This window comes from Elephas maximus, chromosome 3, assembly GCF_024166365.1.
Source record: "Elephas maximus indicus isolate mEleMax1 chromosome 3, mEleMax1 primary haplotype, whole genome shotgun sequence".
Lineage (NCBI taxonomy): Eukaryota > Metazoa > Chordata > Mammalia > Proboscidea > Elephantidae > Elephas > Elephas maximus.
This window is the reverse complement of record NC_064821.1, coordinates 76,283,126-76,307,155: the sequence shown is the minus strand read 5'-3', so window position 1 is coordinate 76,307,155 and position 24,030 is coordinate 76,283,126. Positions and strand designations below refer to the sequence as shown.

Below are 24,030 nucleotides of genomic sequence, written 5' to 3'. Positions count from 1 at the left end.
TAAGCACTAATTTTTATAGAAAAATTAGATTTCATTGCTTTTGACTGAATTTATCTATACACAAATACTTATACTAAGGGACGTATACCTTTCAGTTAGTACGTTAGAAATAAAGATAGAAAATCAGGGCAAAGAAAGGAGGAGAAGACATAAATAAGTTAATGTATTTGCGTGACTCACATAAGATTTGATTTAGAGCTTGCTTGTAGCCAAGGAAAAAAACAACACAATTATATCACAAAAAATAAAGTAGACCAGTTCTTCATGGGTAGCAGTTTTTCCTGGCTAAGAATGAGATAATTTTGCAAGTAGAACAGCTAATGTGGTCAGAGGATCCATCAGGCAAGTAGACAAGTGGCATGTTGTTAAAGCAGGGCTTCCAACTGCTTCGTTCTGGTTTGAATCCCTGCAGAGAATTTGTATTTCCACCCTCACATATACTGAATCAGAATCTGCAGTTTAACAAGATCCCCAGGTGATTCTTATGTATAATAATTTTTGAGAACCACTTCTTTACTAGTGGTTCTCAGAATTGGTCCCCAACCAGCAGTATTGGCATTGCCTGGGAACTTGTTAGAAATGTAAATTCTCAGCAGGCATCCGAACCAGTCCTAAGCCCCTGTGTTAAAGTAGCTCCCTTAGGTAGTGCCTTTCTCTTTGAATATTAGATTTAAAACACTTGATATTATGTTTTCTGGCCAAAGCCTGGAATGCTGATTCCTAACTGAGAACAGAATCTACATGCTTTGGTTCCTTGAGATCTGGTCCATGCCCACCTTTGCAGTCTTACTAATCTTCACCTTAATCATATATATCTTGTGCTGATCTTTTGTGTTAGCCATATATTCCCTGGGACCAGTCATGTTGGTGGCACAATTTTCATTCTATAATTGTGTATTAAGAAAAACTGGTGTTCTAAAGTGGACGGACAGCTACCTCACCGACTTATTTATAAAAGTTGTCATGTTAAATTTGTATTTGAAGCAAACTTAGACATAACAATTTTGTGTTTACTAATAGGAAAGCCCAATTAATCCTGAATCTAATACCTGTATTTTTTAACAGTTAAATGCTATTTGAGGCTTATAGTTTTAGAGAATCAGGCTCTTCTTAAGCCCTAATGAACATTAATCTGACCAGAGTCACCCAAACCAACATTACAGAATGAGATATTTGCATTGCTCCTTGAAAATCTAGTTGTTAAACAGGGCTTTTTGGTGTCACTCTTTTGTTTATACCAGGTCTTACCTTTTTATTTTAATCAGTAAATATTTCTAAGGCACAAACTACTTTGATGGAGCCCCTTTCTTCAAGGATGAATTCAACACCAGTTATAACCAATGTGGTGTCGTTGGCAAAAGTATCTGTTGCCCAGCCCACAGGGAACACTAACAGTGTTTCAAAAGGTATGACTTGACATAAAGTTATTTAGCATTGTCTAGTCTAGGTAGTTCTTATCAGTAATATTTTTCATTACATTTATATGAGGAAGCATGGCCTTCTGTCTCTGAGAGAAGTGGGTAACAAGCAGGGTGGCATGGGAATGGGAGGAAGTGGTATGTATAGTTTTTTTTTTTTTTTTTTTAAGAGCCCAAACAATTGTAGTATCCCTGCCCCTTTATCATCAGAGATTCTAATACAGTAGGATTTGGCTGGAGCCCAAAAATTCTTACCTTTATCAAGCACACCAAGTGATATTGATGCAGGGTTTCATTGGACCTTTTTTTTTTTTTTTTAGTTTTATTGTGCTTTAAGTGAAAGTTTACAAATTAAGCCAGTCTCTCATACAAAAATTTATATACACCTTGCTATATACTGCTAGTACGCTCCTTCTCTCCACCCTCTAATTTCGTGTCCATTCAGCCAGCTTCTGACCCCCTCTGCCTTCTCATCTCCCCTCTAGGCAGGAGCTGCCCACTTAGTCTCATGTGTCTACTTCATCCAAGAAACTCACTCCTCACCAGTATCATTTTCTATCCTATAACCCAGTCCAATCCCTGTCTAAAGAGTTGGCTTTGGAAATGGTTCCTGTCTTGGGCTAACAGAAGTAAGGACCATGACCTCCGGGGTCCTTCTAGTCTCAGTGAGACCATTAAGTCTGGTCTTTTTATGAGAATTTGAGGTCTGCATTTTTTTTTTTTTTTTTATCCCACTGCTCTCCTGCTCCCTCAGGGGCTCTCTGTTGTGTTCCCTGTCAGGGCAGCCATCGGTTGTAGCCGAGCACCATCTAGTTCATCTAGTAGTCTCTGATTAATGTGGCCCTTTCTGTCTCTTGGGCTCATAATTATCTTGTGTCTTTGGTGTTCTTCATTCTCCTTTGCTCCAGATAGGTTGAGACCAATTGATTCACCTTAGATGACTGCTTGCTAGCGTTTAAGACCCCAGACACCACTCTCCAAAGTGGGGTGCAGAATGTTTTCTTAATAGATTTTATTATGCCAGTTGACCTAGATGTCCCCTGAAACCATGGTCCCCAAACCCCTGCCCCTACTGCGTTGGCCTTTGAAGCATTCAGTTTATTCGGGAAACTTCTTTGCTTTTGGTTTATTCCAGTTGTGCTGACCTCTTCTGTATTGTATGTTGTCTTTCCCTTCACCTTAAAATAGTTCTTGTCTACTATCTAATTAATGAATACCCCTCTCCCTCTCTCCCTCCCCGCTCTTATAACCATCAAAGAATATTTTCTTCTGTTTAAACTATTTCTCGAATTCTTATATGAGTGGTCTCATACAATATTTGTCCTTCTGCAACTGACTAATTTCACCCAGCATAATGCCTTCTAGATTCCTCTTTGGACCATTTTTTGAGAAATTACGGTCTAGACTGTAGCACACCTTAGTGAGATTAAAGTACGTTTGGCCTTATTCTTTTTGTGTCCTGATCTGAAACAAGAAGTTTCAACGTTCATTTATTTCTGTATGTTCTGGAGATAATAGTATATGTTTTAATTTTAACAGGTGCAGTTATTAAAGAGGCAGCAAAGATCACTGAAAATGTAAGTTTTTTTGTTAATATTTTTTTGATATTACTACTTGGGTTAATTTTTTCTCTGTATAGAGCCTTTTAGGGTATATCTAAGTACATTTGTATATTTGCAACTTGGTCTTCCAAAAGGTGGAGTAATATATTATGCACTAACTTGTGTTTTTGAACCTGGATCATTAATAAAAAATCTAGATGTTTGAACGTAGATCAATATTAGGTCATTAATAAGAATGTATTTTCTGATTCATTAAGTTTATCTTCTGGTTCCTTAATTTCTTTATATACTTGTTAATTTCATCTGGTTACTTATTTTTCTCTTTTACTATACTGAAGAATTTTCCTTTTAGATTAAAAAGTCTTTTGAAAATTCAATGTAGTGTTGTTTTATGCAACTTTGAATTATGTGAGGCTGAAAATAGTGCAAAGTAAAAATATATTTGAACTCCCACTTTATGCCTCAAATTTGAAATACTGTGAAACTTCCCCAAATTAATTTTTTTTTTCAAGAAATGCATAATTTCAAAGCTGATGGCCTGAAAGAATTGCAGACTGTCCCATTACTCTGTGTCAGCATCACCCTGGCAGGAAAACAAAATTCCCGTTATCCTATCAGTATCACATGAAGCTTTATGCATCAGGTCTCGATTAACGTTTTTGGTAGCTGTTGTGCTGCTGACTTAAATTTGCTCTTGATAGAATTAAAAGCGTTTTTTTATTTCATGCCATCCAAGTGTTCATTAAGTGGTGGTGCTAGTGTTAAAAAGTGTTCCTGAAATTCAGCAACTTTGGAACAGAAGTGACCTGATAAAACTCTATGAAGAAGGCCAAATCATTGCTGTGATATTCCATGCTGTTAATGTAGGGGAGTGCACCCTGCAGGATATTAGAGACAATGCTCAAAAAATCAAAAGCAACATTAAAGTAGGTATACTCTTTAGTTTGCAAAAAAAATCATAACTGGGCAAGGATAATAAAATGTCAAAATCCTGGCAACATAGTTTTAAGATCAGTGCTGCCATAATGTGTCCCTAAGACCAACTATCATCCTTGCTAAGGTGCAAGGTATTTTTTTTACTTTTAAACTTAATATTATTTTTATTACTTTCTTTTTTTTTTAAAACTTCTATTGTGCTTTAAGTGAAAGTTTACACATCAAGTCAGTCTCTCACACAAAAACTTACATATACCTTGCTACATACTCCCAATTGCTCGCCCCCTAATGAGGCAGCCTGCTCCCTCCCTCCACTCTCTCTTTTCGTGTCCATTTCACCAGCTTCTAACCCCCTCTACCCTCTCATCTCCCCTCCAGGGAGGAGATGCCAACATAGTCTCAAGTGTCCACCTGATCCAAGAAGCTCACTCCTCACCAGCATCCCTGTCCAACCCACTGTCCAGTCCAGTCCCTGTCTGAAGAGTTGGCTTTGGGAATGGTTCCTGTCCTGGGCCAACAGAAGGTCTGGGGGCCATGACCACTGGGGTCCTTCTAGTTTCAGTCAGACCATTAAGTCTGGTCTTTTTACAAGAATCTGGAGTCTGCATCCCACTGCTCTCCTGCTCCCTCAGGGGTTCTCTGTTGTGTTGCCTATCAGGGCATTCATCGGTTATAGCCAGGCACCATCTATCTCTTCTGGTCTCAGGCTGATGTAGTCTCTGGTTTATGTGGCCCTTTCTGTCTCTTGGGCTCGTAATTACCTAGTGTCCTTGGTGTTCTTCATTCTCCTTTGATCCAGGTGGTTGAGACCAATTGATGCATCTTAGATGGCCGCTTGCTAGTGTTTAAGACCCCAGATGCCTCTCTCCAAGGTGGGATGCGGAATGTTTTCTTAATAGATTTTATTATGTGAATTGACTTAGATGTCCCCTGAAACCATGGTCCCCAAACCCCTGCCCCTGCTTCGCTGGCCTTCGAAGCATTCAGTTTATTTGGGAAACTTCTTTGCTTTTGGTTTAGTCCAGTTGTGCTGACCTCTCCTGTATTGTGTGTTGTCTTTCCTGTCACCTAAAGTAGTTTTTATCTACTGTCTAGTTAGTAAATACTCTTCCCTCTCTCCCCTCTCTCATAACCATCAAAGAATATTTTCTTCTCTTTTTAAACTATTTCTTGAGTTCTTATAATAGTGGTCTCATACAATATTTGTCCTTTTGCAGCTGACTAAATTTCACTCAGCATAATGCCTTCCAGATTCTTCCATGTTATGAAATGTTTCATGGATTCATCGTTGTTCTTTATCGATGAGTAGTATTCCATTGTATGAATGTACCATAATTTATCCATTCATCTGTTGATGGGCACTTTCATTGCTTCCACCTTTTTGCTGTCGTAAACAGTGCTGCAGTGAACATGGGTGTGCATATATCTGTTCGTGTAAAGGCTCTTATATCTCTGGGATATATTCCAGGGAGTGGGATTGCTGGATCGTATGGTAGTTCTGTTTCTAGCTTTTTAAGGAAGTGCCAAATCGAGTTCCAAAGTGGTTGTACCATATTACATTCCCACCAGCAGTGTGTGTTGCAGTCTCTCCACAACCTCTCCAACATTTATTGTTTTGTGTTTTTTGGATTAATGCCAGCCTTGTTGGAGTGAGATGGAATCTCATTGTAGTTTTGATCTGCATTTCTGTAATGGCTGATGATCATGAGCATTTCCTCATGTATCTGTTAGCTACCTGAACGTCTTTGGTGAAGTGTCTGTTCATATCTTTTGCCTGGTTTTTAATTGGGTTATTTGTCTTTTTGCAGTTGAATTTTTGCAGTATCATGTAGATTTTAGAGATCAGGTGCTGATGGGAAATGTCATAGCTAAAAACTTTTTCCCAGTCTGTTGGTAATCTTTTTACTCTTTTGGTGAGGTCTTTGGATGAGCATAGGTGTTTGATTTTTAGGAGCTCCCAGTTACCTAGTTTTCCTTCTGTGTTGTTAGTAATGTTTTGTATACTGTTCATGCCATGTATTAGGGCTCCTAACTTTATCCCTATTTTTTCTTCCATTATCTTTATCGTTTTAGATTTTATATTTAGGTCTTTGATCCATTTTGAGCTCGTTTTGGTGCATGGAGTGAGGTATGGGTCTTGTTTCATTTTTTTAGGTGCAAAGTATTTTTGATGATTTGAAAGGAGGTGACAGTGAGACAAAAAGTTTGCTACAAGTCATGGCTGGCTTTCCAGTTTTAAAGCCCACCAAAGTTTTAAGAATGTGAAAATGAGCAGGCAAGCTTTATCTGCTAACTCTGAAGCTATCAAAATATTTCAGCATTACTATAATTGAAAGAGGCTGTAACTTGAAAGACAATATCTGCTAATAAGGAATCTGTGAAAGTGGTACAGAAAGTAGATTTGTGCAAGGTTGATGATGGGATTGTTAAAAATTTGCTTGAGTTGCCCACCCTGGATTAACAAAGCGAGACGTGTTAGAATTAGAGAAACAGGCAGCAGGAAGAGGCCTCACTCTTTAGCCTGGGCTTTCAGCACATCAACCAACAGTAAATCTCCTGGCATGGGCGTTTGTCCATATTTTAGCAGCAGTTGCTATTTTTGAAGATGATCCAGATGTGGATCACCATTCGATGGTGACAAGGCAAATGATGGAAGGTGTGTCTGCATATCAGGAAACCCTCAGTGGGGGGTAAAAAAAAGTGAAACAACTCAAAGGACATTAGATTCATTCTTTAGCAAAAATCATCAAGGGAATCAGACCAGCCTTCACTGTAATGTGGAGTGAGAGCTTATCCTAATTTGTTTGGCACCTCTTAACTCTCCCATTCTTTGTGTTGTTGGAAGATGATAATAACTTATACTGAATTATTTTCAGGCAGTGTACCACATTAGTTAATAAAAGACCACTGAATCAACTCTGTATTTATTTGTATATTATGTGTTGTGCATTAAAATTGTATTTTAAAATTGCATGGTTAATAAATCACTACGTTGTATAATTAATAATTTTATTATTAGCCACATAATTGTATAGTTAAAGTATTATTGTATTATGTATTAATAAGTATGTATTATTAAAATATTCTATATTGATTGTAGATTTATATACTCTGGGAATGCATCCTCCTCCCTCCTCCAACTGAACCTTTTTATGAATGAGCCAATTAGTCTTGAATTACTCCAGTTTTAAATTATTCAGGGTTTTCAGGAACATATCCCTCATATTAAATGTGACTGACCTATATGTGTTTCACCCAGGCAGAGTACGGAAAACTGACCCATCATTTTAACTATTTTACAAAATGGCTCTAATTAGTATATTCAGTTTAGTCTATTAAAAGTATAATATAATGTAGTGCTCTTATTATGAAAACTGACAGTTTTAGAATCTTTGTTTCTCTGGGAATTTTTATGTGAATCTCCCGCAGGTTATTTAGATGGCCTTAAATAGGTCTTACTATTATTTTTTTATTTTGAGAAAAGGTGAAAAATACAGAAAATTCTACTGCAAGAGTCAGCAAACATTTTCTATAAAGATCTAGAGAGTAAATATTTTCGACTTTGCAGGCTGTATGGTTTCTGATAGAATTCCTCACCTCTGCCATTGTGGTGCAGAAGCAGCCATAGGCAATACGTAAATGAATAAGCATGGCTATGTTCCAGTAAAATTTTATTTACAGGCCATGTTTGCCAATCTCTACTGTATTCCAGTCACCCAGAGTTAATCATTATTAGATTTGGCATATTTATTCACAGCTTTTTTTTCTAATCCCTGCCTTTTTTGTTCTTTTTCTTTTTTAATTTATCACCATCACCAGGTCCTTTTTCACAGCCCTAGAAGCAACTACTATTATTAGTTTGGCATGTATCCTTTCAGAACATTTTGAATCTTTAACATTCATATATATATAAATCCATGGAAAGTATTTATTATATCTATACATCTTGATACTTAATAGATTTAGTTTATTCCTACTGACTGCTGTATAGTATTGCATTATATGTAGGTACCATATTTTATTTATCCATTGCCTTATTGATGAACTTTAGGTTGTTCCCAGTTTTTCACGATTAAAAATCCCTGCTACAGTTAACATCCTTGTATATGTCTCCTTGTGCATGTGTGTACAGGTGTTTCTTTTGGGTAGATACACCAAACCAAAACCCACTGCTGTCAAGTCAATTCCAGCTCATAGTGACCCTATAGAACAGAGTAGAACTGCCGCATAGGGTTTCCATGTAGTGGCTGGTGGATTTGAACTGCCACCCTTTTTGGTCAGCAGCTGAGCGTTTAACCACTGCACCCCCAGGGCACCCAGGTAGAGACAGGAGTGGAATTGTTGGGACAAAGGGTATTTGCATTTTGTTTTTATAGATTCTACCAAATTGCCCTACGGAGTGGCTGTTCCAGTTTATATTCCCACCAGCAGTTTATGATTGTACCCATCATCCACAGCCTCACCATCATTTAATGTCAGATTTAAACATTTTTTGTCAGTCTGTTTGGTAGTGTCTCATTGTTACCTCTTTTTGCATGTCCCTGATTACTAGTGAATTTGGTTATATTTCTGTTTTTGATTATTTTGAATTTTTTTTCCTTTGAGTTTCCTGTTCTTGATTTTTTCCCATTTTTCTCTTGAATTGTTTTTTTTCTTATTGATTTATAGGCATTTTTAAGATATTCTGGATTTTTTCCCTCTTCCAACTGGATTATTTTCAGCAGCACACAAACATGTAGTAATATGTCTTATCTGAAAAAAATCCTTCCTTAACACTATGGCACTCCAGCTCCTGTCCCATTTCTTTGTTCTTTGTGGAAGAACTTCTCTAAGGGTGGCCTCTGCTTGCTGCCTCCACTTCATTTTCTATTATCTTTCCTCAGCTCGCTCTAGTTAGGCTTTTGTCTGCACCACCTCACTGAAACTGCTCTTGTCAAGGTCTCCATCAATCTTCATTTTTAGTTCTTACTGTACTCAACCTTTCAGTAACATTTGACATAGCTGATTTCTTCTTCCTGAAATACTTACTTCATTAGACTTTCATGACATCATACTTGGCCCTTTTCTCTGTCTTCATTACTTTCTAGAAGACTAATAGGGGACTAATACAGTCTTTTGGTTTAAAACACCATTTGGATAGTGGCTGATTCCCAAATTTATTTATCTGTCCTGACCTCTGAGCTCCAGATTCATTTATAAAACTGCTTACTTGGCATTTACACTTACATGGTTAATAAGCATCTCAAATAATATGTCTAAAATAAACCCAAAATAGAACTTTTTTTTTCTTCCCCCCACTTCCTCCTCATTTTTCCTATTTCTCACTACCTCCATTGCCTCCTCCTTAGTCTGGGCCACCACTGTCTGTCTTCTGAGTTTTTGCAGTAACCTCCTACCTATAGTCTTTCTACTTCCATTCTTGCCCTTTGCAGTTTATTCTTCACATTATTACCAGAATTTTTTTTTTAAGCAGATCAAATCATATTACTCCTCTGCTCCAAAGCCTTGATTGAAATTCCAAAAAAAGGGAAAAAACGGGGGTGGGGTGGGGGAGGGTGGGGAAGCTAGTTTCTACATATTGCAATTATAGAAAAACTATAAATATTACAAAGCTACATAATTAAGACAAGTGATACTAATCCATGAATAGGCAGACAACTCAGTAAAAAAAAAACCAAACCCATTGCCATGAAGTTATTTCCGACTCATAGCGACACTGTAGGACAGAGTAGAACTGCCCCATAGAGTTTCCAAGAAGTGCCTGGTGGATTCGAACTGCTGACCTTTTGGTTAGCAGCTGTACCCTTAGCCACCAGGGTTTCCCTTAGTAAAAGAAGTCCAGAAATAGACCCAAATATATATGGAAATTTAGTATATGATAACAGCATTTCAGATCAGGAGGAGAAATATAGATAATTCAGTGGTGTTGTAACAACTGAGTAGTTTTGTGGAAGAAAATACAGTTGGATTTCTACCCCAAAATTTAAACAAAAATGAAGTCCAGTTGGAGAAAAAAGTTATTTAACGTAAAAAAATAAAGCACTTGGAAAAAATTAATAATTAAAAAAAACCCATTGCCATTGAGTTGATTCCACCTCATAGCGACCCTATAGGACAGAGTAGAACTGCCCAATAGGGTTTCCCAAGGAGTGCCTGGTAGATCGAACTGGTGACCTTTTTGGTTAGCAGCTGAATTCTTAACCACTACACCAACAGGGTTTCCATTAATAATATGGAGGTGGAGAAAGCCTTTCTAAATATGTCACAAACTCAGAAGCCATAAAAGAAACAATAGGTAAATTTAACTACATTACAAAGTCAAAAAACAAATGAGAAAATGAAAAGGTTGCATAAAGGGCTGGTTTTCATTTTTAATATGTAAAGAGCTTCTATCAATCAATAAAAAGACCCAACATCCAACAGGAAAACAGGTACGAGGACGATCTAGCAGTCTACAGAATAGAAAATAAAAATAGTTCTTAAACATATACAAAGATGTTGAACTTCAAAATTAGAGAAAACAAGTTAGAACTCTACAGTATTATCAGATGGGCTAAGATAAAAATGATGGCTAACACTGTTAAGGCATTCTTACATATTGCCTTATAGGAGTGTAAACTAGGAAAACTGCTACAGAGAGCAATTTAGTTAAACCTGTTAAAATCTTTCATTGAGGAGCTCCATTTTTTAGGAATTTATCCTTCATATATATTTGCACATGTATGGAGTGAAGTATGTATAAGGACATTAATTACAGCATTGTTTAGCATAGCAGAAGCTTGAAAACAATCTAGTTGTCAGAGCCACAGTTAGTTCACTCTGGCTTATTGTGTGAATTAAGAAAAAATAGCCCTATGTGGGCAGAGCCTGAAATGCACCCCTTTCTAATCCCATACCTAGTCACATGGCCTAACAAGTGGAGTCCCCTGCACAAGCATACACAGTGACCCTGTTGGGATCCTCGTTAAATTAAGTATGCTATATCCATACAGTGGAATATTATGCAGTTGTTAGAATGAGACAGCTCTATATGTACAGACATAGAGCAATCTCAGATATCATGAGTAACTACAAAAAAAAAAATTTTTTTTGAATAACTATAGTACGCTACATTTTGTGTTTAAACAAGACTACACACGCACACACGCTTACATATATGTATAGAGTGCCTCCGGAAGGCATCTAATGATAATAGTGGTTGCCTTTGAGGAGAACTAAATGACTAGGGGAGAAGTATAAAAGAGAATTATTTTTTTATATACTACTTGAATCTTTGAATTTTGTGTAATGTGTTGTATTACCCATTCAAAAAATATACGTACAATATTTAAAAAGATAAATGAAAATGGGACAAAAGATATGAATCGAGAGCTTACAGAAGAGGACATATAAATAATACTTAAACATAAAAAACATCTAACCACCCTAAAGTAAGATAGGATTTTTCACTCACTGAGAAACAGGAAGATGTGTCACAATACCGTGCAGACTGGGACACTGGGAAACAGGCTCTCATACACATTGCTGATAATCATGTAACTTGATATAACTTCTATGCAGAGCAATTTGATAATATCATCAGAATTAAAATCTGTTATCTTTTGACCCACCAACAGCACCTGTAAAACTTGATATGTGCTAGCACATGTAAAATTTTTGTCTAAAAGATATTCGTTGTAGCATTGTTTATAATAGCAAGAGATTTGTAATATCCTAAATGTTCATCAGCAGAGACTGTTCAAATTATTTATGGTACATTCAATAATGAAATACTATACAGCTGTTAGTAAGCAGCTTTGTACAAAGTTCTATTAACATACCTCCAAGACAGCTTGCTCAGTCACAAAAGCAAGGCGCTGAATCTTGTAAATATGCTACCACTTGCTGTAAGAGGCAACTTAACTGAATTACACAGACCATCTCTAGAAGGATTTATCAGAAGCTGGAAACAGTGGTTATGTTCAAGGTTGAGTCTGGAAGATGGCAGATGGTTGTGGAGAACTTATTTTTGTGTATACCTTTTTATAACTTTTGAATTTTGTGCTAAGTACGTCTATTACCTATTTAACAAATAAATTTAAATATAACCTCCAATGGCTTCCCACCACACTTAAAATACAATCCTAATTTTTTTTTTCCACGACCTACCAGATCCTACATGATTTGACGTCTGCCTACATTTGCAAACTTACTCTCCCCCTGCTTACTCTGTTTCAGCCGTGTTGATGGTCTGAGAATGCTCCAAGCTCTTTCACACTTCAGGGCTTTTGCCCCTACAGTTCCTCTGCCTGCGGACCTTTGCATGCCTTGCTTGCTCTTTTGAATAATTCAGAAGATCTCTGTTCAAATATTTACTTCAAAATTACCCCAACCCCTGCCATCATTCTCATTCCCTTACCCAGCTTTATTTTTCTTCCCAGCACTTACCACTACCTGGAATTATACATTATGTTTGTTTTACTTGTTTATTTTCTGTGTGTCCCTGTAGACTGTAAATTCCATAAGAGCAGGATTTTATCTTGTTTTCTGCTATATCCCTAGGACTTAGAACACTGCCTGGCATGTTGTAAACATTCAGTAAATATTTATTGAATGAATACTTACCTAAAACCCACTGCCACTGAGTTGATTCTGACTCATAGCGACCCTGTAGGACCAATAGAACTGCCCCATAGGGTTTCTAAGGCTGTCAATCTTTATAGACGCATACTGCCACATCTTTGTCCAGTGGAGCAGCTGGTGGGTTCGAACCACTGGCCTTTTGGTTAGCAGCTGAGCACTTCAACCACTGAGCCACCAGGGCTCCTTATTGAATGAATAAACATGTTTTAAGTACATTCTCCCACTCTGTTACTTATCTTTTAACTTCGTTTATGAAAAGCTTTGTTGAAGAAATTTTCAATTTTGAGGTAGTCAGGTATATCAATATTCTACTTTGTGTTTGTTTACTTTTCATGTTTTATTTAAGAATACTTTCTCTGTGCTCTGGTTATTTGAAAGTTCTCCAATAATTTTAAAGTTTTTTTTTTTAAATGGTGAGATCTTTAATTGATACGGAATAAATTTTTGCATATTGTCTGAGGTTGGATCTAATTTTTCTGGATAGTCAATTCTCCTGACCAGCAAGGATTATTTTCATAGTTTTGATCTTAATGTAGGCAGAATATTTTTTTAAATTAGTAGATGAAGCTGACATTGATTAGGAGAATTACGAATTAGTACAGATTTTTCAAAGTGACTTCTTTATTGTGGCTGCTCTTTCAGAGGAATTATATTTTTCACCAGTCTCCTCCTGTGTTTTCTATGCAGTCTTGATTTGTGTGACCTTTCAGTTGATAGCAATTATACTCAGTGATAAGGTACTAAAAAAAATCTCTCTCTGGTCTCTGAATTTCTTTTTAACTAGGGAATTACACAGACAGATGCCATGAAACTTCTATCTTCCCAATCTTCCCAACCTTCCAGGCTCTTAAAGAACAAAGCAATATTGTGCAAGCCTGTCACACAGACCAAGGCCATCTCTTGCAAACCACATACACAACACAAGGAATGTCAGACAGGTATGTGTCCTTGTGCTTTCCACATGTAGGAAGTTTGTTTTCTGTATCTGTTTGTTTTTTAAGAAAAGAAAAAAGTAATTGACCATCTCTTGAATGAGAAAAATTCTTTTATCATTTACTTTTTGAACACCTAATTGATTCCTTTTATAATTATTGTTATCAACAATAATAATGACTAAATTGAATTCATATGCACATAAAGCATTATAGAGTGCACCAACATCTCCTATTTGTGGTCACTGCTGTTTTCAGACTTATAGACAAGATACAATAACTTCTAAGATATAAATTTAGCTAAAAGCATTGCTGATTTGACCTTTTTTTTTTTTTTTTTAAATATTGTGAATTCACTTGTTACTAAAAGTATAACCGATATCATGTCTCAGGAGTTGGCAATCAGGAAAATTGTTTGAACTTATAATTAAAAAGGTTGTAAACTACTGGCCCGGTTCATGTTAACTACTTTTAATTCCAATACCCTGTTATTTTCAATTGCTTTAATAGCTTGGTCTTCCCAAAGCATCTTTTGATTTTTGTTTTTAATATTAACTTTACTTCACAGAGTATACTGTATTTAAAAGTCTAGTCTGTCAACAAGTAATCATCAGTTTTCATGTAGGGTGCCTTTCTTTTGGATAGGAGTCTGAGAGAATTCTGTTTTCCTTCCTCAGTAAATCTGATTATTTTATATTCCTGTTAAAATGATACTGTTTGTATACACAAATTTATAGTATATACACATTCACATGTGGAGAGTAGTAAAGGATCTGTGAACATCTGTATGTGTGGGTATGTGGGCACTTACTTTTTTTTTAATTTCTAGATTAATTTTGGATTGTTTGTATTGTTAGTAGACTACATTTTCACTTGACAGCGTATTGGAAACATCATTTCACATTAGTATAAATCTAAATATACATTGACATTCTTAAGGAATGCATAGATTCTAATGTATATGACATAACCAAAAACTAAAAAAAACCACTGTTGTTGATTCCAACTCATAGCAACCGTGCAGGACGGAGTAGAACTGCCAGCTCCCTAAATTGGACGTTTAGGGAGTCCCTGGGTGGCGCAAATGGTTAATGCTTGACTACTAGCTGAAAGTTGGCCGTTCAAACCTACCTATAGGCACTTTGGAAGACAGTCCTGGCGATCTGCTTCTGAAAGGTCACAGCCTTCAAAACCCTATGGAGCAGTTCCAATCTGCACACATGGGGTCTCTAGGAGTCACAGTCAACTGGAGGGCAACTAACAACAACAGCGAGAATATTGGACATTTAAATTGCTTCCAGTTCTTAAATATTATAAACAAGTGTTGCATTAAGCTGTGTAAATGGATCTTTGTGCACTTGTCTAGTTATGTCTTTAGGATAAATCCTAAGCAGTGGAGTTACTGATTCAAAGACTACTCTATATTTTTAAGGTTTTTGATTATGTGTTGTGAAATAAATTCTCCTCTAAAAGTTAAATCCATTTATGCCACAAACAGCCGTATTCGGGAAGGTTCATTTCTCTGTACTCTCACTGACACTGGGTATTAAAATGAATAACCTTTTTTTTCCTCCACCTTTAATTTTGAAAAATTTAAAAATTCAGAAAGATTATAGAAACAGTACAATGAATACCAATATACCCTACATCTAGATTCACTAAATGCTAATATTTTGTGACATCTGTTTTCTCTTTTTTCCTGAACTCTTTGCAAGTAAAATAATTTATTCTTAATTTGATGCATTCAATGGAATTCAACCCCAAATCCAGTAATCTATTGGCTATGTGGGATTACTTGTACATATATCACAGCCTACAGATTTACTTACCGTAAGTGACTAAACTTGGGGCAAAGGAAAATTCACTTCTTAATGGCATCATGGAGGTTATTATGATTTTTGTTGATACTAATCAGTGTATTCTTTTGACGAACAGTGACTAAATGTAAATTTTAAATGTATAGGGAAAAACATAATGAACACAGCTTATTTCTACATGAAAATAACCGTGATTCAAATATTTCATTCAGATTTACCTCTGCCTAATGAGAAAAATGATACAGACCTTGATTCGCCACCTGCAAAGAAAAAAAAAGTAGGTTTTTTCCAGACTTATGATGCAGAATATTTAAAAGTTGGCTTTATTATCTGCCCTGGATCAAAAGAAAGTTCACCGAGGCCACAGTGTGTCATATGTGGAGAAATCTTATCCAGTGAAAACATGAAGCCAGCAAATCTCTCTCATCATTTGAAGACAAAACATTCAGAATTAGAAAACAAACCAGTAGATTTTTTTGAACAAAAATCTCTTGAAATGGAATGTCAAAACAGTTCTTTAAAAAAGTGTTTACTAGTTGAAAAGTCACTTGTGAAAGCTTCTTATTTAATTGCTTTCCAAATTGCTGCCAGCAAGAAGCCATTTTCCATTGCTGAGGAATTAATTAAACCATATTTGGTAGAAATGTGTTCAGAAGTTTTGGGTTCAAGTGCTGGAGACAAAATGAAAACCATCCCTCTTTCTAATAATATGATTGGACACAGGATTGATGAGCTATCTGCAGACATTGAAGATCAGCTGATTCAAAAAGTCAGAGAGTCAAAGTGGTTTGCCCTTCAGATAGATGAGACATCAGAAATCTCAAATATAACTCTCCTTTTGTGCTATATTCGTTTCATTGATTATGATTGTAGTGATATAAAAGAAGAACTACTATGTTGCATTGAAACGCCTTCTCAAATAACTGGTGTTGAAATATTTGAACTAATAAATAAATATATTGATAGTAAATCTCTGAATTGGAAACATTGTGTTGGTCTCTGTACAGATGGGGCTGCAAGCATGACTGGCAGGTGTTCTGGTTTAAGGGCAAAAATTCAAGAAGTTGCCACGAATACAGTGGCATTTACACATTGTTTTATTCACCGTGAACATTTAGCAGCAGAAAAGTTGTCTCCATATTTACATGAAATTCTTTTGCAGTCGGCACAAATTTTAAGTTTTATCAAGAGCAATGCGTTCAATTCACGTATGTTAACAATTTTGTGTGAAGAGATGGGGTGCGAGCATGTGAATTTACCACTTCATGCTGAAGTACGTTGGATATCAAGAGGGAGGATTTTAACAAGATTATTTGAATTACGACATGAAATTGAAATGTTTTTAACTCAAAAACATTCAGATTTGGCCAAGTGTTTTCGTGATGAGGAATGGGTTGCAAAGCTGGCCTATTTGTCAGATATATTTTCACTTATAAATGAATTAAATTCAAGTCTCCAAGGCACTATGACTACTGTCTTCAGTTTGTATAAGAAAATTGATACATTTAAGAAAAAGTTGAAAATGTGGTTGAAGCGCACACAGGAGAATGATTATGACATGTTCCCTTCATTTTCTGAATTCTCAAACTCATCAGACTTAAATATGAGAAGCATGACAAGCATTATTTTTGAGCACCTGGAAGGACTTTTTAAAATGTTCAATGACTGTTACCCACCAGAAGAAGACTTGCGTTCAGGAAATTTATGGATAACCAATCCTTTTATGAATCACCAAAATCGTAATCTCACCGACTTTGAAGAAGAAAAGCTAACACAGTTATCTTCAGATCTAGAATTGCAATCAATATTTAAATCGATGCCTGTAACTCAGTTTTGGATAAATGCTAAGACAAGTTACCCAGAACTCCATGAAAAGGCAATGAAATCTTTATTACCTTTTTCAACTATTTATTTATGTGACGCTACATTTTCAGCCTTGACTGAGTCAAAACAAAGAAATCTGTTGGTTTCTGGCCCAGCCCTAAGACTTGCAGTCACATCTTTAATACCAAGGATAGAAAAGTTAGTAAAGGAGAAAGAATAGCACCATGTATATCATCAAAGTCTATAATTTTGTGTTAAATTTTGTATATATATATCTTAAAATATAATTTCCTATTGTGGATTTGTGTTTTCAGTGATTAAATGTTTTAATAATTTTTTCTTTTTGTTGAGGAATTTAATAGTTATGCATTTATACATAATAGCCTTAGGTAGAGAATTTAGTTATTTTATCAATTGATTGAAGTTTGGATTAGTAACAAAGATTGCAGACAATGAATTACATTCATAATGTAATAGCATACATGGATGCTAAAGCAGTTTGGGCCTTTAGAGCACCTGGGACAGTTCATTCTTCAGCCAGCCACCTACCCTACCAAGTTGTAAGTAGGTGGAAGTCAAAGACCAAAGCAGCTTGGCTCACAGGAAATGGAAGCAGCAGAGGAGTTTGAGGCCTCCTTTTGGGGCCTCAGTGGCCCACTAGGAAACCCTGGTAGCTTAGTGGTTAACAGCTCTGCTCTTAACCAAAAGTTCAGCAGTTCGAATCCACCAGCCACTCCTTGGAAACCGTGTGGGGCAGTTCTACTCTGTCCTATAGAGTTGCTATGAGTTGGAATCAACTCAGTGGCAATGGGTTTGGTTGCTCACTAGACCGGGGCTTGGCAAACTTTTCATAAAGGGCTAGATAGTACCTAGTTTAAGCTTTGCAGGGCATACTGTTGCAACTACTGAAGTCTGATTGCAGCGCAAAAGCAGCCGTAGACAGTACACGAATGTGGCTGTGTTCCAACACTGAAATAGGAATAATTTCCATGTGTCATGAAATCTTTGATTTCCTTAGTCATTAAAAAAAAAAAAATTACTAGCTTGTGCAAAGGAGGGGGGTTACTAAAAACCAGATGGCCGACTGAATCTGAGCCATAGTTTGAGCATCCCGGCTATAGACAGATTCCCAGGTTAGAGCAGACTGGGGTGGCCTGGGGAGTGTTTGTGCAGTGAAAGCCTCTTCCCATGACTGCAAAACAAAAACAAAAACTGTTGCTGTTGAGTCGATTCCAACTCATAGCGACCCTATAGGACAGAGTAGAACTGCCCCATAGGGTTTGCAAGGAGTGCCTGGTGGATTCAAACCGCCGGCCTTCTGGTTAGCAGCCGTAGCACTTAACTACTATGCCACCAGGGTTTCCTCCCATGACTGCAAGTATCTGAATGTTTCAAACACTTACCACATTTTAATTTCAGCTGAGAGAAAGGGAAAAGGTATTTCAGCCAGAGATAGAAAAGAGCAACTAATTTTATAATGACTAATTATGGATTTACTACTAATTTTTATAAACTAATTTTCTAGTTTAAAAATAACTGAGTTCTTACAAGGTGCCAGGCCCTGTGCTAGGCCTGTTACAAACTCAGTCTTAGGAGAAATGATGAGGCGTCATGTCCATTTATAGATGCAGATACTGAGGCCAACTGATGTTAGGTGGCATCCCAGGTCCCACACCAAGTGTGGCATAGGCAGGAACAAAGCCCGGGTCTTTCGTGCCGGAGTTCTGTGAGCCAAATCCAGATACCCATGTTTGGCGCCACTTCTTTTCCGCTGGGAGACAAAGAGAAGCCTTCAAAGGGACCTGTTTAGTCAGTTACGCGGTCATGTGCCTCAGTGTCCTCATCCGTGAAATGGGGGTATCCCACCCACACGCCCTCGCTTCCCGCACCCGGTCCTGGGCCCAAAGATGGTGACGACACCCCCTGGAAGGCGAGGAAAACGCAGGCCCTGGGCGCGGGTCTTCCGGCCGCCCGGGGAAGGAGGAAATGATCCGGCGCCAGGGGGGCGGGTTTTCGGCTTTGCCAACCCTCGGCCCTCCGAGCACCACGCTCCGCGGAGGCCGTGCGCGGCCATGGCGCTTCTGCTTGCTACTCTGCGCGTGCTGCTCGGAGGTTTCTTCGTGCTCACGGGGGCTGCCAAGCTCTCGGAGCAGATCTCGGCTCCGGTGTCGGAGCAGATGGTGAGCGGCGTGGTGTGGGCGGCGGGCGGGCGCGTGGGGGATCGGCCCCGCCGGGCGGCGTGGGACGCGGTCTTCGGCCGTTACTCCGGCTACCGGCGCGCCCTGCCCGCCCCTGCTCCCCGCAGACCCGCCTTGCTTCAGGCGAGACAGCAATAGAGCTGGGGGAAAAAAACCTGGATCTCGACTGAGGCTTGAGCCCGTACCTGGGGAGTTTCTCCGAGTTCTCTGGATCTTCCATAGACAGACAGGGACGTCCCCTTCCGGCTGAGCATTGGAGGCCCCAGGCAGACTTAGAGCCCGAGGAGGAATGCCTGGGACCCTGGGGCAAGAAGATGGAGGGAATGGAAAAGTGACCGAGCTCCCTGACGTTCCCCGTCCCCCACACGCCCCTTTCGTCGTTCGTTTGAGTTCTTGGGAGGTTGGTAAGGCAGGGGGGTTGTTATCCCCACTTTGCAGAGTTAAGAAACTTGCCCCTAAGGGGACATAATCTGCTAAAGGTTGCACAGCTAGTCAGGAGGCAGAACCAAAACTAGACACTCTTCTGACTCTGAATCTATAGAGACATTTTCCGTGGCGCCTAGAAGTTGCTTTTCTGCCTCCTGTCTAGTTTCTCAGTCGTGGGAACGCTATTGGTCCTGCTCACCAACCCCCCCAGCACCTCAGAGGAGCCAGACTTGGAGACCCCTGCCAGCCTGCCTCCCTCAGGCCTGGGTACTCGCCTTCCTGGCTTAGGGTGGTGGGTTGTTTGGGGAAATACATCCTTAGAGCCACACAGCTTAGAGCTTCTTCCTGGGCAGCACTGAGCAGGGAAGGCAAGAGCTGAGGTGGGGGAGCAGGCAAAGGTAGCCACCCAGAAGGTAGGAGTAAAGTTGTCATTTGCCCCAGGACAGAATTCTCTCAATACCCTTTGTGGATGCTGTAGTGAGATCCAGAAGTCAGCATAGGAGATTCTGGGTGGAATCTGTTTAATCAGCAACAATCTGTCCTTCCACCATCTCCCCACCCCCAAATACTATTCCCTGCAAAGGTGCCTGAAGAGAAACCAGGCCAGGCACGAAGAAGCTGTGGAGTTCCCAAGGTCTTGACATTGGATGGGAAGGCCCAAGCCCAGCTCCCTCTTCCTGGGATTCAGGGCTCTTGTAACCTGGTAAGAGGTCTGGTGAGAAAATCAGTCCAGCCCTGCACCACCACCCAGCTATACTTACCTGGAGCATAAAGCCTGTTCCTGATTCCAAAGCTCAGCTCCACATGGAAGTCCTTTTCTCCTCAGGCTGACCCCAGCACTTGACCTGACCTAGACTAGCTCCTTTGTGGGGGGAGTTGAGGGCTCAGGCTCAAAATGCCCCTGCCGATCGCCTGGGCAGTGGGTTCTTGATGAGCATGGCTGATGGGCAATCCCTGCTGCCCCTAGAAAGCCCTGTTCGTGCAGTTTGCCGAGGTGTTCCCGTTGAAGGTGTTCGGCTACCAGCCAGATCCCATGAGCTACCAAGCGACTGTGGGCTGGCTGGAACTGCTGGCTGGGTTGCTGCTGGTCGTGGGCTCACCGATCCTGCAAGAGATCAGTAACTTGCTTTTGACCCTGCTCATGATTGGTAAGGGGGGCCAACTGGGCTGGGGGAATGAGAACTTATGGGGGAGGATGATGGAGAGACCTGGCCGTACCCCTTTACTCTTGCTAGCTCTCCTTTCCTGGGACCAGGAGCACTTCCTACCCTACTGTAATTGCCATAGTCTTCAGACTAGGACTGGTGCCTTTTAAACTTAATGTACTGTTAACACCATTCCATGTCAAATATATCTTCTACCTCATCATTTCTAATGGCTGCATAATATTCTATTGTAAAGATGTAACCACAGAGCCTCCAAACCCATCCCTTCACCCCCCAGCTTCTGGAATGAGGGGATGGAGTAGCAGCTGCCATTTGACTTATATGTCTGGCAGGTGGGAACAGAGAGCAGGAAAGCTAGGGCCCCTAAACAGGAAGGCAGAGAATTTCCCTAGGGCAGGCAGTCTTAGAAGGCCCACCTCATAAATGCTGTGCCTATAGGAATTGCTGACTTACAAAGACAGCTGCTGCTTCAAAGGCCAGACATCTTTAGGCTCTTCTACTGTATCCCCTGGCTTTGTGTCATATTGCTGCAACCTCCGCCTCCACCACGCTTTCTTTCCATCTCTGGAGCTTCTCTTATTTCCAGATCTTTCCCACACCTCTACTACCGATCCCTAGGCCACCTCCTCTTTAGTAAGTGTAAGATTAAGAAAGGAGAGGGATCTGGGAGAATTTGTTTTAACATTCCCATCTCAGCCCCTGCCCTATTGGCTGAATTGCTCCTGCTGCTTTCCTGCATTATGAGTGGAACTTCTAATTCCTGGTCTTGCTGTCTCTGGGAGGCCAGAGTGATGAGTGTAGCTGGTTTGTGTGGAGGGGTGTGATTAGTGGGACAGCTTAGGATGGAGTGGGTCAGTCTGGGCTGCAAAGCCCTCAGCTCTTGAGTGTTCCCAGGGAGCCTCAAGGACCTTTCCATTCCAGGGGCTATCTTCACTTTGGTGTCTCTGAACGAGTCGCTGAGCACCTACATTCCTGCCATTGTCTGCTTGAGCCTCCTGATACTGCTGGATACCTGTCAGTTCGCAGTCCAAACTCAGGAGGGGCCAGACCCACAAGGAAGAAGACTCCAGCTATATTCGAGGAATCCTGAAGGTAGAAGGTGCCTGCCTTTTGGCACCATGCAGCTGTCACAGCAGGAACCTGGTGGAGCACACAGACTCTAACACCCTGTTATCAGAACACCCTGAGCCATCCAGTGCTAAAACAGACGTCTTCCTATCTGTCCCTGCATTCTCTCTCTGTAACCTTTATTGCTCGTTTTCAGGAGTACATGTTCTATATAATAGCATTCCTCATGTCATGTAAAAATAGAAAATAAGCAAAAAAGAAATTGAAGTCACCCAAACTTTGGATGCCCCCCCATAATCACTTTTAATTTTTTACCTCTCCACTTTTTTCTGTGCCTTGATACAGGATTTTTTTTTTTTAATTAATGAAAATTAGACAATATGTACTGTTTTATTACATTTTTTAAAAAATATATGTTAACATGGTTCTACCTCATCAGTTCTACCTCATCACTTCTAATGGCTGCATAGTATTCCATTGTAAGGATGTACCATAATGTATACTTGTCCCCTGCACTGAGGAACATTTGGGTTGTTCCCAATTGGTATTGTAAATTGTATTGTAAACCACTCAGTAAATCCCCTTTGCATACTGCACTAATTTTTTTCCTTAGAAGTTAGACTACTGGGCATGTACATTTTAAAGGTTTTTAACATACCTAATTTTACGTGTTGTGTACAGGCAGTCCCTGGGTTATGAACAAGACCTGTTCCTAAATCTATGTTTAAGTCAAATTTGTAGGTAAGTCAGAACAGGTACATACAGCTCTTATTTCGTGATAGCCAAATATTTGTCTCAGGGCTTCAAACTGGTTTGAACTGGTTCAGCCAGGGCGGATGAAGCAAAATCAGAACACAAATTTTTACAATTTGTGATGACACTGAACCATCGTATGTATTTAACTCAATTTTAATAGGCTTTATGGCTTAATAGTACAAGTCCGTAAGTCAGACATTGGTAACCTGGGGACTGTCTGTACAGCAGAATTTGAGTACCTGCTCTTGCCCGTGCCTTTCCTAGCCACATGAGGGTGTTCCCTCTCATCCCCTTTCATCTCTGGCATTTAGATTTGCTGCACTAATACAGACAGGCATCTAGTCACTTTCAGGCCTCTGATGCTGAGATGGGCACCCAGTCCAGTGCTATTTAACAGCCAATTCTGTGGAATGCTCAAGTGTTAGCAGGGCCCCACAGCCTGGGAGGAATCCTGGAGGTCCTGGTGGGGGTGGGGGGGCCCCACGGGGAGCGGTCTGAAGTGGATGGGGGTCATCCACTGTTGAAATGGACATCTTGCCTCCCTGGCCCTATGTGACCTTGGGGGAAAAGTGAACACGTTAGGGCAATTACCACCATGTCATCAAATATCTTCACCTCAGCCCAGCGGAGTACTTTTTGGGAGCAATGTGTTCTATAAGGGGAAAGAGTTCATATGCAAATGTTTATGTCACCAGCTCCCAAATTGCTTTTGGGGTAGAGGTAATGGCTTTTGGGTACCCAGAGACGTGAAGGAAGTCCATTATGATTTCATCTTCACTACAGAAGAGTAATGCCTGTTCTGACACTGAATCTCAGGCAAGTTGTCTCTCTGTGTCCTAGGTTTTGAAGAAAATGTTACTTAACAGCACAATCCCTGCACATAGTAACTTCATTAAGTATTACTATATATATCTCCAGTGAAGTAGATTGCATCACTGTTTCAGATGCAGGGAAGACAAGACCCAACTAAGTATCAAAACAATAAGGGCATTATTTTTCTCTCACATAATAAGTCCAGAGACAGAATAGCTTCAATTTCAACGTTGGTTAATTTGGTTGCTTAACGATGACGACAGTAGTTTCTGCCTCATTTGCAAAATATGGATAATAATAGTAAATATTTCAGAGAGTTGCTGTGAGGATTCAATAAGTTACAGTGCTTATAGCAGTGCCTGGCACGTGATAAGCGCTCAGTAAATGTTAGCTATTACCAGTTTCTACAGATGAGAAAATGAATTCAGAGAGTTAAGTGCCTATGTGTCAAACCTGCGACTAGAACTAAGGCCTGATGGACCCCAGAATGCA

At 39.5% G+C, this 24,030-nt stretch overlaps 2 protein-coding genes across 6 annotated transcripts in view; both read left to right on the top strand.

The window, feature by feature from the left end:
• ZMYM6 (zinc finger MYM-type containing 6) overlaps positions 1-17,430 on the top strand; it is a 40,281-nt gene extending 22,851 nt beyond the window's left edge. For 4 of the 5 annotated variants that reach the window (XM_049878711.1, XM_049878710.1, XM_049878712.1 and 1 more), the window contains 4 exons: positions 1,266-1,406; positions 2,958-2,995; positions 13,323-13,476; positions 15,500-17,430. In XM_049878711.1, the coding sequence (XP_049734668.1) occupies positions 1,266-1,406; positions 2,958-2,995; positions 13,323-13,476; positions 15,500-17,331 (2,165 nt within the window). In that variant the 3' untranslated portion in view covers positions 17,332-17,430. Of the gene's footprint in view, positions 1-1,265; positions 1,407-2,957; positions 2,996-4,294; positions 7,828-13,322; positions 13,477-15,499 lie in introns of those variants that run through there. The other variant, XM_049878714.1, reaches the window with a different exon arrangement.
• Positions 17,431-17,527: 97 nt separating this feature from the next.
• TMEM35B (transmembrane protein 35B) lies at positions 17,528-22,080 on the top strand. The gene is given in 4 exon segments (XM_049878732.1): positions 17,528-19,291; positions 20,703-20,883; positions 21,823-21,939; positions 21,942-22,080. Coding segments are annotated over 4 exon segments (621 nt in total). The 5' UTR covers positions 17,528-19,018; the 3' UTR covers positions 21,992-22,080.
• Positions 22,081-24,030: the final 1,950 nt, after the last annotated feature.